The sequence below is a fragment of the Oryctolagus cuniculus genome, chromosome 11, assembly GCF_964237555.1.
Source record: "Oryctolagus cuniculus chromosome 11, mOryCun1.1, whole genome shotgun sequence".
In the NCBI taxonomy this organism is placed as follows: domain Eukaryota; kingdom Metazoa; phylum Chordata; class Mammalia; order Lagomorpha; family Leporidae; genus Oryctolagus; species Oryctolagus cuniculus.
This window is the reverse complement of record NC_091442.1, coordinates 109,269,256-109,285,885: the sequence shown is the minus strand read 5'-3', so window position 1 is coordinate 109,285,885 and position 16,630 is coordinate 109,269,256. Positions and strand designations below refer to the sequence as shown.

Sequence of the window (16,630 nt, the reverse complement as noted above, 5' to 3'; positions counted from 1 at the left end):
AGTGGGCCCCCGAACCCACATGGGAGACCTGGCTGGAGTTTTGGGTTCCTTGCTTTGACCTTGCCCAGACCTGGCTGTTCAGGCATTTGAGGAGTGAACCAACACATGGAAAATTATCTTTTACTCTTTCTCCCTTTCTCTCTGTCACTCTACCTTTCAAATAAAAAAAAAAAAAAAAAAAAAAAAAACCTCTTTGAAAAAGCAATTCACTTCCAAAGTAATGTGAAGTCCTGAGTATGATTTCTTCTTTTTAGTCCCCATCTTAACAGTTCTGTTCAGGTTGTCCATGCTTTCACTGTTTTGAATATAAACTCTGCCTCTTCTTAAGCTTATTGGCCCTCTTTCATGGGACTGGGCTCTGACGGATGCTCTGGTGATTTTTATGGTGATAAAATATATGTAACAACATTTACCATGTAATCAGTCTTAACCGTACAGCTCTTAGCATTACATACATTTATATTGCTGTACACCAGCACCACCATCTTCCCCAACTGAGACTGCATAACCACTAAACGCCAGCTCCACATTCCCCGCCTCGCTGGCCCCCAACAACCAGCCCCCTTCTACTCTCGCTCTTTACAGATTTGACTGTCCTAGAGACTGCATGTAAGTGACATCATATAACATTTGTCCGTTTGCGTCTGGTTTTTCTTCACTTAGCATAATGCTTTCAAGGTTCATCCATGGTGTAGCCTGTGTCAGAATTCAAGTCCTTTTAAGGCTGAATAATATTCTGGTGGATTTATATATAGATCAGATCAGATTTTTAAATCTGTTCATCCATCAATGGACGCTTGCGTTATTTCCATCTTTGGCTATTGCAAATAACGCTGTTAATTATGGATTTACCTTTTGGTTTTTATAAACAATGCTGTTGTGAACATTGCTTCATAAATATCTGTTCAGGTCTCTGCTTTCAGTTATTCTGGGCTTAGGTAATTCTTGGTTGTGACTTCATCCTATGAGGATTCTGGGCTTGTCTTGGGCTATGTGAGCCTCTCATCAGAGCAGCCTCAGGGTAGCATCAGCCTCACAGCCACGAGCAGGACAGCCCTCGCTTGCCTCACCACCAGCTCTGTCCAGAGCTCTGCCTCATTCACGCTGCCATGGCTTAGCATATGGCTTCTTGTCTGCCCTCTTCCAGAGATGCCACTCAGCTTTTGGTTCCTAGGGAGTTTCCTTTCTTGTGTTCGAGAGTGGCTATGTATTAATTTATGTGTTTGAGTGATTTTAGCAGCTTGGTTTTGGGGGTAGAGATTTTACCATGTGCTTGACCTGTCAAAACAGCAGTGAACAGGGTATATCCCAATGAGCAGATAAGTACCTGCAAGTTATCCGCCAATCCAGGAAGACACCAGGCTTGGGCATTGGATTTTAGAGATCGGAAAGAAGACTGCTTTCCCAGAAAGCCCTTGCTTGAGATCAGCTCCCCATCCAAAGCTTTTGAAGGACTTTTTGTTACCTGTAGTGCTGAGCCCAGTGTACTCAGGGGATGGATTGCTGACAGGGGAGGAAGGAGGCGGCACTTCCACAGATGTGGCAGATTTTGCTGGAGAAAACGACGGCACCGGTGAAGGGGTTGGCGGGGTGGCCTCCGTCAAGATGATTTCTTCTCGGACCTCCGCTACGAATAGAGAGAGGGCGAGTTCTTAGAGCCAGATGTCAAGATAGGTTGTCCTTGAGGAACTTGAAAAACTGAAATATTTATTCTCATTTGGGTCATGTCTCTCTCTTCTGCTTAAAACTCTTTGATAGCCGGCGCCGCGGCTCACTAGGCTAATCCTCCGCCTAGCGGCGCCGGCACACCGGGTTCTAGTCCCGGTCGGGGCGCCGGATTCTGTCCCGGTTGCCCCTCTTCCAGGCCAGCCCTCTGCTGTGGCCAGGGAGTGCAGTGGAGGATGGCCCAGGTGCTTGGGCCCTGCACCCCATGGGAGACCAGGAAAAGCACCTGGCTCCTGGCTCCTGCCATCGGATCAGCGCGGTGCGCCGGCCGCAGCGCGCCGGCCGCGGCGGCCATTGGAGGGTGAACCAACGGCAAAGGAAGACCTTTCTCTCTGTCTCTCTCTCTCACTGTCCACTCTGCCTGTCAAAAAAAAAACAAAAAAAAAAAAAAAAAAAAAAAAACAAAAAAAACTCTTTGATGGTGTCCCCTCACCGTCATGCCCCTCGGGGTAATTCCCATACACAGATGCCCACTCTAGAAAGGACAATACTGGCTTCATGTCACTTGGACCCATTTCCTATTCCTGAATTTTTTGGGAGGATACAGACTTAAAAGAAACACAGAGCACAGAAGTAGAGGTACAGATCAAACCGTGTGAATGGGGGCTTACCAGTGCTCCCTTCTCCCTTCATGGCTCGCATGAGCTCATTGGCCCGCTCCTGACAGTGCAGAGATTCTAATAGGTAGAGCACGTAGTCGTCAAACATCAAGTGAATCAGGTGAAAAGACCCTGGCGAGAACAGATCAAACGGCAAGGTTAAGTCACATTGTCCCCTGCGTTCCCTCTCTGCCTGGTCGATGACACACGTTCTCCCGTGCCATCATCATCTGTTCAGGCATCTCCTCTCTCCATTCAACATTGATCTCCCCATGGTCAGAGGTTGATTTTCTTCACTGTGCATGGCATAAAGTAAGTGCCATTAGTGGTGTGTGGCAAGCAAATCTTTTCATTGCTCTATTAATATGACACCATCAGAAATGGCAGCCATCAAGCCATCTGCCCAAATGCTTCTGGGCTCTCACATACCCACTGGCCTCTTCCTGAGTGCTTTTAACTCTGTCCAGCCTTTATTGACACGGTGTCTTTCATAGTGTCTCCTCCCCAAGCAAACCTTATTTCCCCAAGTATGTCCACAGCAGAGACTTTGTGTTCTAGTTCATTAGTATCTACCAGTACACCTGACATGATTCTGGGAGCAGAATTGAAATTTCAAATTTGCAACAACTGAATTATTTCCTTAAATGTTTCTGAGACATGCATGGTTCTTAGAAAAAGTACTGAATTTAAAAATATTTGGTATGTTTAAGTAGTATTCTTCATTTTCAATTTAGGGTCGATTATTTTACAAAAGGGAATATAGACAACCATTTTTAAAGGTTTTTCCTTTGTGCCACTCTCTGTATTCAAGCTCTCATATTCTCTAGTTTAAGCTCTGCAAAACCCTGTTTAAGGAGGATATTTTAAATTCTATTTTGCAGGTCAAGTACTTGTGAAAGATGACACAATGAATAAATGACACATCATTTCAAAACCACCATTTTTTGCATGTAATGCTGCCACCATGGACATGGAATGTAGTGGGGGCTCAGTTAATGTCTGCTGCAATCCAAAACTCAAGTATGCAAAGTCAGAGAGAAGTGCCGCACTTCACTGCTAGTTCCATAGTTCCGTCTCCCTCTTCCTGTTTCGCTCTGGTTTGCTCTTTAAGAGACCTAAGGAGTCTCTCTCACACTATTTTTCTTTTCAGTCCATCATCATCATCATCATCATCATCATCATCATCATCACACCTAGTGGTTATTGAGTGCTTACTGTATACCAAGAACTCTACTAAGGTCTCTTCCTTACAACAAACTGGGAGATAGGTGGTATTTTATCCTTCCTTACACATCAAGGAAAATCTCTCTCCATCTGCAGTTGAGCAGGGATGTGCCACAGTTTGGTCTGCCTCCAGAATCTGTTCCTGCACCTGTAGAAATCCTCTGGCCTAATCTCATAGCACAAGTAGGAAAACAGGGCATAGACGACATAAGTGAATTGGTCCTCACAGGGGCCACTTGGGTTGGGAGCTCTGTCTCTCTGCATCACGGAAAAAGGTGCTGAGGGCCAGTTGGGGATTTTGAAGGACTCCTTGGTAGAATTTCTCAATTTTTTTCCCCTTCTTAATTGCACCTGGCTTCTGCACACACTCACACGCTGCATCTAAGATAGATTTACTATTTTGGTCCAGGAAAGCTACAGAGCAAAATCCTTGCCTTGACTATGAGGCTGCTTGCTTCCCAGCAGGTCATGCACATTTGCTCCTCTCCCCCTCTCTGAGGAGCCTGCAGAGCTCGAGGCCGAGGTCTACTGTCCTGACTTCCCTCCATGTTCTTCTTCCATCGGCACTGCTGTGTCTGCTTTTCAAGTCCATTTGGCATTGAGCAAGATTCAGGCTCTGCTGAGTCATTGTGAGGTGCATTCTCCTACACTAAACTTTCCATCCACTTACCCACATGTGAACTGCTAAGCAAGGCATTATGGGTAACGGCAGTGCTCTGGGATCAACCTATCTAGGCTGAGATCCTAGCTCTAACCATTTAGTAGCTGAGACCGCAGATGAGTTACTTCAACCACCCTAGTTCTTCTAAATGTTAAAAACCAGGAACAGACATTTATTGAGCATTTTTGTGTGGGAGCTACTATGTTAATCCTGTAGATTTTTAAAAAGATTTATCTATTTATTTATTTTAAGGGAGAAAGAGAGAGAAAGAGAGAGAGAGAGAGAAGGGAGGGAGGGATGGAGGGAGGGAGGGAGAGAGGGAGGAAGAGATATCTTTCATTCACAGGTTCATTTCCCAAATGGCCACAATGACTGGGGCTGGACCAGGCTGAAGCCAGAAGCCTAGACCTTCATCTAGGTCTCCCACATGGGTGGCGGGGTCCAGGAACTTGGGTCATTCTCTGCTGTTTCCCAGGTACATTATCAGGGAGCTGGGTTGGATGAGGAGCAGCCAGGACTCAAACTGGCTTTCTGATATGGGATGCCGATGCCAATGCTGCAAGCGGCTTAACCCACTGTGCCACAGTGCTGGTCCTGAGATTTATCATTGCATTTAATGCTCAGCACACACTTGTAGAAGACAAGTGATACTCTCTTCTTACTGAGAAGAAGTACACACTTGATGCTTAATAAATGGTAGTTATTGTTGTATTATCTCTAAGTTCCTGTTTGCTACTAATGTGTAAGATCCTATGAAATCCCTGATTTGTTCACAGAGTTACTGTCAAAGAAATCAAAAGACAGCTTCAAATACTTAGACGAAAAGTCTCCATAATAGAGAAATTATTCACTGGGATGCTAACCTAAGTCAACATGGACGGAAAGCGAGAAAACATACCATGAAATAATAAATTAGAATGGAAAACTTTCAATAGTAAAAATAGGGTTAGTCTAGTAGCACAGTCAGCACCTTGGAAAGCATCTATACAACCCTCCTGTTTTATAGACAAGGACACAAAGATTGGGCTTGGAGAAGTGGCAGGGAAGAGGTCAGATATGTTTATATCCGAATCTTTCTCCTTTGACTTTAATACTCTGGAACACAATTCATCCATACAGTGTTCAAGAATGAGACCTTGAGAAGGGGAGGCAAGTTTCACGTCAGCTTGCCTTGAGCATCTTTGTTCTGGGTCTGTACTCTAGTTGTCCAACACAGAAACCACACATCATTACTTTATAATAAACCTGAATATCAGATGAGAAATTCCCAACTCTTGCTGTTCTTTAGCTTCAGAATCTCTTTAATATTCTGAGCCTCTTGCTTTCCCATATGAATTTCAAGGTTTGATTGTCAAAAATCAAAGACAAAAATTGCAATTTGGAGCAGAATTCCATTAAATTTTATATCAATTTGAAGAGGATTACATCTTTTTGATGTTGAGTCTTTTCCAAACATGAATATAGGATATTTCAATTCAGCTTAAAATTTCTCTTTGAAGAACTTAAAATAATTTTTTAGAATTATTTCTGGGTGCTTTTTAGCTTCTATTGCTATTATGAGTGATACACACACACAAACACATAAGCACATACATATGTGTATTTTAATTATATTTCAAGTTAGCACTGAGGCTGCCAATGATTTAATAAAAACAATCCAGTAATCTATCTGAACTGTTATTTGTTCTGTTAGTTTGTAGGTTCTCTTTATCAAGAACCATTACATCTATAAATAAAGATAATTTTGTGCTATCCTTGAAAATTTTCTGTTTCATTTTCTTAGTGTTGGTTAGGACCTCCAGTACATATTAGACATATTGTTGCTAGAAGATGTTCCTATCCTTTTAAGACTTAAGTGGGAAAACTTTTAAAATTTCACCCATTAAGTCTAATATTTGCTGCAGAGTTTTAGATACCCTTTAATATTAAATAAGTTTTCTTCTATTAGAGTTTTTCTTCAAAATCATACTTGAGAGAGTTTTCTTCAAAATCATACTTGAGAGCTGAATTATAAGAAATGCTTTTATGCTTGGTATGATTTTTATCTTACTCTATTAATATAGTATGTTAATTAGTAATTTTTTTAGACTTTTTAAAAAGATTATTTATTTGCAAGGCAGAGTTAGAGGGAGACAGATAGATAGACAGACAGACAGAGATCTTCCATCTGCTGGTTCATTGCCCAAATGGCTGCAACGGCTGGCACTGCGCTGATCCAAAGTCGGAAGCTAGGAGCTAGGAATTTCTTCCTGGTCTTCCACATGGGAGCAGGGGCCCAAGCACTTGAGCTATCTTCCACTGCTTTCCCAGGTGCATTAGTAGGGAGCTGGATTGGAAATGGAGCAACAGGGACTCGAAATGGCACCCATATGGGATGCTGGCACCTCAGGCGGAGGCTTAATCTACTGCAGCACAGCGCCAGCCCCTCTTGCCAGATCTTGACATTGAAATTAAAGGGCCCATAAAATGAGTTATATGTTTCTTTTGATTTTGTTCTGTGAAATACTGATTTCTGTAAGTTTACAAGTTTAGTAAAACTTGCTTGTTAAAGCATTTGTGCCTGTCACTTTTTGAAGGAAGAGACTTTCTCATTTGCTGTGTTATTTGGTCTTATTTCTGCTATCCTATATTTTGTGTTTTTCACTTTCTGTCTCCATTTTCTATGCTTCTTCAATCATCTTAACTCTTACCATCTCAAGTTTTCATATTCTTCCATTTTTCTCCTCTATAAATTATGATTCTATCCTTTTTTTAAAGATTTAAATATTTTATTTGAAAGGCAGAATTACAGAGAGGCGGGGTGGGGCAGTCTTCCATCCACTGGTTCACTCTTTTTTTTCCAGAAGGCCGCAATGGCTGGAGCTGCACCAGTTCAAAGCCAGGAGCTTCCTCTGGGTCTTTCCACATAGGTACAGGGGCACAAGGACTTGGGCGATCTTCTGCTGCTTTCACAGGCCATAGCAGAGAGCTGGATGGGAAGTGGAGCAGCCAGGACTTGAACTGGCACCCATAAGGGATGCCGGCACTGCAGGTGGTGGCTTTAACTGCTATGCCACAATGGCGGCCCCATATAATGCTATCCTTTCAGTAATGATCTCTTTAATTAATATTTGTACACCTATTTTAAATGTTTAATAAAACTATGAAGTCTTCCTGCAAAACTTAAGAGTTATTCAGTATTCCTAAATAAGACAAAGACCTTTTTTGTTGTTGCTATTTTTTGAGAAGGAGCCAATACAGTGGCTAATGGTTACTGGAAAGAAGCAACTTGGTGGCACATTTTCATTACATTAGCGCAGGGGCTCAGGGAGGCTTGTAACGGGCTCCATCGAGAGGCACTGCTGGGTTCTCATCCTTGTGCAGCCAGAACCAGATGTCAGCACTGTGGGCTTCTTCACAGAGGCAGCCCGCTGGTCACTTGTTGATGCCAGAGGGGACTAAATTAGGGTCTTCTTGGTGCCTTAAGCTGGCTTAGTGGGTGATATATTGCAGGGGTCCAGCCCCTCCTGTGCAGCTCTCAGGACCTCCCTGCACCTCATCAGTTGGACCACCACCTCCAAGAGCCATGGAGTGCGCTGCAGCTGCCCCTCTGGGACCTGCAGGGTCAGTGCCACAGTTCTTGGACGTAACCTTGACGCTATCACACCCATGACAAACAGCCCTTAGCAGCCAAGGATGGCCCAAGTGCTTGGGACCCTGCACCCACGTGGGAGACCCAGCAGAAGTTCCAGGCTTTGGCTTGGCCCAGCTCTGGCTGTCGTGGCCATTTGGGGAGTGAAACAGCAGATCAAAGATTGTACTTGCTCGCTCTCGCTTGCTCTCTCTCTCTCTCTCTCTCTCTGTCTTTCCTCTCTTTCTGTAACTCTCCATCTCAAATAACTAAGTAAATTAAAAAAAAAAAAGAGGAAAAGACAGTTGGGTGTCCACGCATCCTCTTGGCTCTTGGTGAGGCTGTGACTTCTTTGGCCAGTAGAGTATGAAGGAAGTTGCACTGTGGCTCAGAATGGATCACAAGAGCAAGGTGGATTCACATCTGGGGCAGTGGCATGTAGAGTCCTGGGCCACCACGTGATCCTGACCCTCAGAATTCATAAACGAAATGCAACGGTTGTTTGAGGCCTGGAAGCTTTGGGTGATTTGTTTTGTAGCAACAATAACTAGGACATTTTGTTTCTTGTGTTCCAGGCCATTGCTATGGCTTCATTTTTCTTCTTGTTGAAATGCATCCTTTTATAGTTTTCTGGTTGGTTATTCGGTATTTTTAAGTGAATATCTGTGGGTGTCAAATTCTCTTAGTCTCTTAGTCTTCGTGTAACTGAATATGTCTTTATTTTGCTCTCCCCCACTAATAATAGTTGATGGATCTTTGTTCCCAACACTTAAAAGATATTATTCCATTGTCTTTTGGCATGAGTTATTACTCACGACAGTCTAATTATTGTTCTTTTCTCTTGTGGCCTTAAATTTTTTATCTTAATATATTGATATTGTTTAAAAAAATCAGTGTGTGGATTAAATAAATTTGTCTAGCCCTTTTGTGCCATGCAGCTGAGATGAGGCTGTTTGCTCTAATGCTGATAATCAAAAAACCACAGGCTCTGTGGTCAGGCAGATTTGATTTTGAAACCAGAGCTCACCTCTGCTGGAAGGCACCTATTATTATCTGCCTTGCAGAATTAATGTGAGAATTAGAGATAGTATGTGCTCCCTAAATATTTGTTACAATAATGATCATTATCGTGTCTTTGCTTCTTAATCTTAAGCAAGTCCTTGAGTTCTGCCTCAGCTTCCTCATCTGTCATGTTGAGGGCAATCATGCAGACCTTACAGGGGTGTGTGAGAAGTAAATGACAAAGTGCTTAGTGATGTCGAAAGTGCATGAGGTCCTCAATAAGTGTCGTTTGTTATTATTAGCTGAAGAAAGGTAGCAAGGCGGTGGCAGTGTAGCCTAGCAGACGAATGCCTGCAGAAGCACAGGAACAATGCCAGGCTGGACACAGTCTGAGCCTCCCTAAGAGTACACAGGCAAGCTCTCTCTCCTCTCTGGTCTCGGCTCCCTCCCCTGATTACAGGAAAAGCAATTTCTGCCCCTAGGGCTGGTGAGGGCCCAAGTAACACTGCGGACATTAAGGTCCTGCAGCTTAGCAGGTTCTGTGTGAAGGAGAGCCAGGTCAGGACATCTGCACATAGAGAAGCAGTTTGGAAGTCTCCGTCATGGCCACTTGGTCTGGGAGTCGCTTTCTGACAGGGGCCCACGTGGTCTCTCTGGCCTCCCAGGCCCTGCATGAGTGAATGAGCTTTGATGCCAGGCCAGAAAACAAGCAAGCCAAAAAGTGAACCCGAAAGTGATGTGCAACCCTGCCCTCGGCCCCAAGATTACACCCGGGCTGCTTTGCAAACTGTTGCATACCCAAGTACTTCCAGGAACTCTTGTCGTGGTCTGGATGTTCCAAACAGTGAAACAGGCAGGCATTTGGTGAAGACCCAGGATGCGGTGGTAAAGGGGCCAGTGCTCACTGGGGAGCCAGGGCTGAAATCAGAGGGATCAGCTGAAAATAGGGCGAGTGTGCACACATGCACACGCATGTGTGTGTGCATGTGCGTGCATGTGTGTGTGAGAGAGAGAGAAAGAAAGAGAGAGAGAGAAGAAACTTTTAAGTTGCTCAGCTCCTCTAGGACCTAAAGTTCATTGCCTGCTAGCCTACCTTTGCTGACTGATTTTACTAGAAACTGCTGCTTGCAGCAAAGAAAGAAAGTTCCTGGCTTCTTTAGTGCACAGCATAGGCCCTTTCAGTGAAAAGGAATTAGGGAGAAAAGAGTGAAAAGGAATTAAGGAGAAGAAAGGAGTCAGCTACCTTTGAAAGGGGCTGTTCTGGAAAGAGGTGATAGAGTCCCCCACGGGATCATTGTGATATTGCACACGATCATTGTAATGGTCAGTCTGCTACGCTGACACACAAACCCTGCACCCATTCACGGTGACAAGGACCGTGTGGGAGTTATCAGATAGATAGAGCTGGCCCCTGCGGCTGGAGGAGGGGGCCAGGGAACACAGGGCTCTTTTTCCTAATTAGTTGTTTTCATACAGGGAACACATGACCCAAACACAACCACCAACTGGGTCTTTGACATATACAGGCAGAAAGGGGGAGCCGGGCTTTTGTCTGTCACCCCAAGCTGCAAAATTCAACAATGAATCAGATGAGCTGGACCATTTCAGATGGTCTGCTAAATGGACTTAGAGACAGGTATTATTTCACACGCTGAGGACTGAAAAATACTCTAAAAATGAAATTGGGTTAGTATCTCTTTATTTCCTAAATGATTTGTGATTTTTTTTTTTTTTTTTGCCATTTGCCTGAGTTTCCAGTATATCCTAAAGTTCTGTGGGTTTGAAAAGCAATAAATATGCTTTAAGGAACCATAGTCCTTAGTAATAAATTCAACCCATTCATAAATCCTTATTGTTCTATTGTCCAAACTTTCTTTTTTACGTTGACTGTTAACTAAGTAAAAACAAATGGATTTCAGACCACTGCAGAGGGAATTATTTTCCCTATCTAATGAACAGTACTTAACGGTAAACTTGGTTTAAAAATCAGCAAATTAAGGAATAAGGGATAAAGTACGAGGAGGATGCTCACTTAGTGAGCGTGCTTGTCTGTGATATCCTTGCCTCTTTGATTTTGAAGCAGTGAAAAAAATCCAAATTTTGTTCAACAGTTCCTGTAAGTGAAAGCAGTTATGCACAAATGATCTTTCCAGAGCTAGAGGTAACACATGTTAACACTAACGATGCTAAACTGGAAGCCATCAACATGCCACGCCTGATGGCACTGCCCAGGTACAGTCGGCGGAACATTTCCACCTACAGCTCGGAGAGGATTTCCATCTGTAGGCCTGGTGCAGGCAGGTTCAGGGAACTTCCAGTGCTCAGATTAAAGGACTCCACACAAAAAGCTTCTCCGAGTGGGTAAACACAGTCTTTCAAGGCCAGAGCTATGAAGAAAAAATAGTGCCTTTTTGTGTTTCACCACATAGTCACTTCATTGTATAGCACAACTAGAAAATGGTGATGGGACCATAAAAAGCTAGATGGAAAAGTGTCAAATTAAACCCGGAGCAAAACACAGAGTTGATTGGCTTAACTGGAGATCATGAGAAACGAAACCACATCTCTGCTTGCAAAGTCCAATTCTCCCGAGAACTGAAGCAATTCCCCTGAACCTTTACCAACAATTCTTTGGAAAAGCCTAGAAAACTGAGGTCAATGTGTTTCAGGACTTCAAATGTCCAGATATGCCTTAAAGTCCCACCTTGCTTTGCTAATAAAGTCTTGGACTCAATGCCCTCAGGTCTTCCCACAAAAGATAGAAAGCGGTACCCTGCAATGGAGCACAGCACTCGCACCGAGTCAGTGCTTGGATTTCTGGCTACAGAGCCCATTATCAGCTTTTAAGCCCTGTCGTCCTAGAATTCAGTAGATGAGGACTTGGTGTGTGGCTATCTCCTGGAGGTGATGAAAATGTCAGGGGCCAGTAACGCAAAAAGGGAAATGGATGCAAAAGCCCTGTTCCAAGAATTAAACTAGAGTACCTTTTTAAAGAAATGTCAGTCAAAAAGTCAAATATCAATCATTTGAAAATTAAAAAAAAAAAAAGTCAATAAAAAAAAAGGAGCACTAATCAAGCCACTTGCAAAGAAAATGTTCAAACACAGAGGTGTCTTCATGTGCTCCATCTCGGGAGGTCTACAACCATGGAATTCGACACATTTGTCCCGTGGAAGCAGCAGCCACTTGGGGCATTTCACAACTGGGGAACACTGCTATTAATTCCGCTTTAAAGTCAGATCACCCTCTGGAGGCAAACCTCTCCTTTTCAGAGCAGATTCGTCACCTTGGCATGCTAGGGCATCTTCCTCCCTCAAAGTCCTAACATGTAAGAACAGATGCATTTCAGGGTGACAACCTGGTGGCCTCAGAAGCACAAGTAGGACGGTGGCTGACCCCACAGAGGTGCATTCAGTGCCCGAAGCCCAGAGAACAGAGGTTTGGATGTGGGGAGGGCTGGCTGGCCTTACCGAAGCTCGGAGCACTGTGCAAGGTCATGTCCCGGATCACCCTTGTGCCAAAACACGACCACATTAAGAGGAACTGCTGAGCCACCTTCTTCAGAGACCCTTGTCTCTTGGCAGCCACCTACAAGAAAGTAAACAGCTTTAATAGTGACTGACATGGCCTTTTATGTTACTCTTTGAAAAATAACAGGAACTTTGGAGTCTCCAAGTTCAGCATTATGGAGCAACACTATTGGACATTTTTGTTTTGGACAGCAAAATCATGCTTAAAAATGAAATATTATGCTAAGACTCAGTGGACACAACAGATAAAAGAGCCATTGGCCTGGGTGAATCAGGACGCCCAGAGTTGTGCCTTCTGTCACCTCTACCTTCTGCGCATCGGGGGGGCATCCCCTCCGTTCCCCAAGTGCACCATGTCTGCCAAGGAACAGTCAGCTCGCAGCAGGCTCTGCATTAGCCAGGTGTTCACGGAGGTGAGCACTGGGCTGCAGGACCCAAGGCTGCCCCTTAGCTCCAGCATACCCACCTTCACAACACACCGGTCCACCATGGTATCCAGCCACTCGATGTAGGACTCGATGGGAGACTGCTCCTCCAAGAGGTGGTCAAACTCCTGGTACACTGTGGAGCCAAGGAGAACCCCGACACATCACTGCACTTGTGTTTACGGAGAGATGGGTCTTAAAGGAAGACAGCTTTGAATACAATCACATAAATACAATGCCAAAGTCTCAGCAGGGACATTCAGGGCTTCTGCATGCATGTAAACAGGTTAAAATCTGGCCACCCCATGTTCCCTGACAGGGCCTGCCCTTCCCGGTCTAAGTCCTTTTTACAGGCCCCTCATGTACTGCCCGGGCTGCTTGGTCCTTCATGGGCCAGCCGAAATGCCCCTTGTATGAAAGGCTTTTAACTTTCCATGTGCCCCTTGCCAGCTAAAACTGATCACTGCTCTTGAATACTGTTCTAGCCCTTTATTTTTTGCATTCTGCCTTTGTCGCATCACTAAGGACCCCATGTCGTGGTTGGGTGTGTATGTGTCTCCCTGCTGGTTCCTTGGTATCTTTATTATCTAGACATTATCTGCGATATAGCTGTTATCCAATAACTTACCCAGCGACCTCCTGCTTGAATGAACAGGCGGACACAATGCCGCTGTGTTGCTCTCTGCCCCGTGGGAGAGCACATTTGAGAATTCAAAGGTTTCTGGACCACAGCTATGCTGGGCATTTAGTTGCCCAGCCTCTCCGGGTTCCATGTGCAGTTGGTGCTCAATAAACATTTGTGGAGCAAATGAAACAATCTCTCTGTTCCTCAATTTATACACTAGTCCAAGGGCAAGGATTGTAGCACTTACAAACCTGTCTTCAGCCTCCAGTTAGATAACTGAGGGTGGTCATACTCTGTAATCCAAGAAACACTGCAGAAAACAGACACGTGGCTGTGGTGGTCTCCAGTTGGAGATATCTCTTTTCATTTTTGTTTTTTACTGTTTTTATTTGTAGATCAGGCCATAGTTCAAGGACTACACATTTTCCTTGTTTTCATTTGTCTGAGCAGTTTTGTTCTCCCATTCTAGAAGACTGGCCAGTTTGCTGTTTTACTTGGTGGGTGTGTGCCACATCAGGTTACCTTCTGAGACCAGAAGGTCCTAACACTTTGTGATGAGAACAAACTTCAGAAGTCCAGTTAGTGGGTGGGCATTTAGCCTAGCAGTTAAGCCATCTATTGTGACACACACATCCCATGCCTAGGTTCAAACCCCAGCTCCATTCCTGATTCCAACTTCCTGCTGATGCAGAACCTGGGAGGAGTCCCTGCCACCCATGTAGGAGACCTGGATTGGGTTCCTGGTTCCTGGCAATAGCTTGGCCCAGGCTGCTGTAGGCATTTGAGAATTGGAATGTCTGTGTCTGTCTTTCTCTCTCCACCTCTCAAGTAAATAAATACAATTTTAAAAGACTTGAAAAAATCTTTTTGTAAAGTCAATTTGGTTGGTCTCTTTTTATAGATGACCTATGTCTTAGATTAAATGACCAACTTGAAGTCAGAAGGTAAGTAAGTGACAGGGCAGGGACTGGAACCCAGGTCTTTGGATTTCTCCTTGGCGTTCTTTCAATCTTCACAACACTGCATCTGAGTGGCTGTGCTTCAGTGAGCAATGATGATAGTGATGGTGTAATAGGAACGCTAACAGCTAACATTGTTGTGCCCTTGCCACGCAGGGGTCCTCTCCCAGATGCTTTACCTGGATACACTTGATTAACTTTAACACAAGCCCAAGAACATGGACACCACAAGGACGGGACTGTGCTGCGTTCACTGTTTTATCCCAGCATCTACAACAGTGCCCAGTACGAAGCAGGCGCTCAAATAGCTGTTAAATGAATGAATGAGCAATCCAAGGAGGCAGCCACTATTATTATCTCCCATTTTACAAATGAGGAAACTGAGGCACTCAAAGGTGATTAACTTTCCAAAGGTTTCATAGCTAGTGTACAGTAGAATCAAGTTCAAAAACAGACTGACTCAAGCACTTGCTTGCTAAGCACTTCATTATACTAGCCCTGTACTGTGGTTTTTTTTTTTTTTTGATTTATTTATTTGAAAGCCAGAATCAGAGAGAGAGAGAGAAAGACCGAAAGAGAGAGAAATCTTTCATTCACTGGTTTACACCCCAAATAGCTGCAATAGTCAATGCTGGCCAGACTGAAGCCAGGAGCCAGGAGCTTGATCCAGGTCTGCCATTTGGGTGCAGGAGCCCAAGGACTTGGGCAATCCTCTGTTGTTTTTTCCAGGCACATTAGCAGGGAGCTGGATCAGAGGTAGAACACCCAGGACTCGAATTAGCACCTTTAAAAAGATTTATTTATTTATTTGAAAGGTGGAGTTACAGAGAGACAGGGGAGGGGAGAGAGAGAGAGAAAGAGAGAGAGAGAGAGAGAGAGATATCTTCCGTTTGCTGGTTCACTCTACAAATGACTGCAACAGTCAGGGCTGGGCCAGGAGCCAGGAATTTCTTCTGGATCTTCCATGTGGCTGCAGGGCTCCAACACTTGGGCCATCCTTGGCTGCTTCCCTGGTGCATAGCATGGAGCTGGATCAGAAGTGAAGAGCCAGGACAGGAACTGGCACCCATATGGGATGCCAGCATCACAGGAGACAGCTTCAGCCACTCTACCACAATGCCTCCTGCCCCCTACACTGTGTCCTAAGCATGTAACACACATGATCTCATTTAATCCCTCTACATCATTCACATTTTACAGAGATGGGAACCAAGATCACAGTGACTGGAGAATGATCGTGTACTTTCTAAACTCAAGGTAAGTCAAGTCTTCCCAGCAAGGATTTACATCATGGATGCAGTGGTTAACTTAACCCCTACCGCAAGAATCTGCAGATTTGTTAACTGGTTGTGAGGAGAAGAGAGTGTAATACCGAGTTGCCCCACCCCACTCAGTGTGGCTTGTGGCCAGCTCACTATGTGTTCAGGGACTTCCTAGCTGTCCACTTGGGAAGTGCAAGGGTAGCACCCACATGCCAGGCCATCTACCTTCCAGCTTGGTATCTTTCTTCAATACCCCGTTCCTGTGACTGCGTCACACAGCATTGTTCTCTCTGGCAGGATGCCACACATCTGTAAGTTACTTGCTCAGCTTCGGATTTGCATTAACTCTACCCTGCATGTGGGCAGGGCAGTGTCATCTTACTGCTCTGCGCCCAGTGGCTAGCAGAGTCTGACCACAGACAGGCATTCAGTAAGGACCACCTGGGTCCTTTCCTTCCCCAGAGGAAGACTATATTGAAAGCTCAGGAGGGCACCATTCTCTCCCAATTGTAAGGGAACTTAAAGAGAAGGCCCTTGAAGGTTGTCTCCTGGGGAGAGAAGCAGCAGTAACTGCACTTGGAGCACAAGCTCAGAGCCTGCTCCCTCCAGCTGCCCACGGCTGATTGTATTTTTCCCTACAAGTCTCGTTCACATTTTCTTCCCCATCAAAGGCACAGAGGAGAGAAGAGAATGGAGTCTAAAGCTGCTACTGTGAGGAGCCGGCGCTGTAGCACAGTGGGTTAAAGCCATGGCCTATAGCACCGGCAACCCATACGGGCATGGGTTTGAGTCCTGGCTGCTCCACTTCTGATCCAACTCCTTGCTAATGTGCCTGGGAAAGCAGTGGAGGATGGCCCAAGTATTTGGGCCCCTGCACCCATGTGGGAGACTCAGAAGAAGCTCTTGGCTCTGTCCTGGCCCAGCCTTAGCCATTGTGGCCATTTGGGGACTGAACCAGCAGATGGAAGAGCTCTTTCTCTCTATAACTCCACTTTTCAAATAAATAAA

At 44.8% G+C, this 16,630-nt stretch overlaps 1 protein-coding gene and 1 long non-coding RNA gene across 8 annotated transcripts in view; one reads left to right on the top strand and one right to left on the bottom strand.

Annotated features, from left to right (window-relative positions):
• Positions 1–16,630, bottom strand: part of RFX4 (regulatory factor X4) — a 165,805-nt gene that overhangs the window by 23,209 nt on the left and 125,966 nt on the right. For all 7 annotated transcript variants that reach the window (XM_008257109.4, XM_070052804.1, XM_051846592.2 and 4 more), the window contains 4 exons: positions 12,818–12,912; positions 12,292–12,409; positions 2,337–2,456; positions 1,466–1,627 (listed from right to left, as the gene is read on the bottom strand). In XM_008257109.4, the coding sequence (XP_008255331.1) occupies positions 1,466–1,627; positions 2,337–2,456; positions 12,292–12,409; positions 12,818–12,912 (495 nt within the window). The remainder of the gene's footprint in view (positions 1–1,465; positions 1,628–2,336; positions 2,457–12,291; positions 12,410–12,817; positions 12,913–16,630) is intronic.
• Positions 1–16,630, top strand: part of LOC138844426 (uncharacterized) — a 72,312-nt gene that overhangs the window by 35,148 nt on the left and 20,534 nt on the right. The window lies entirely within an intron of this gene.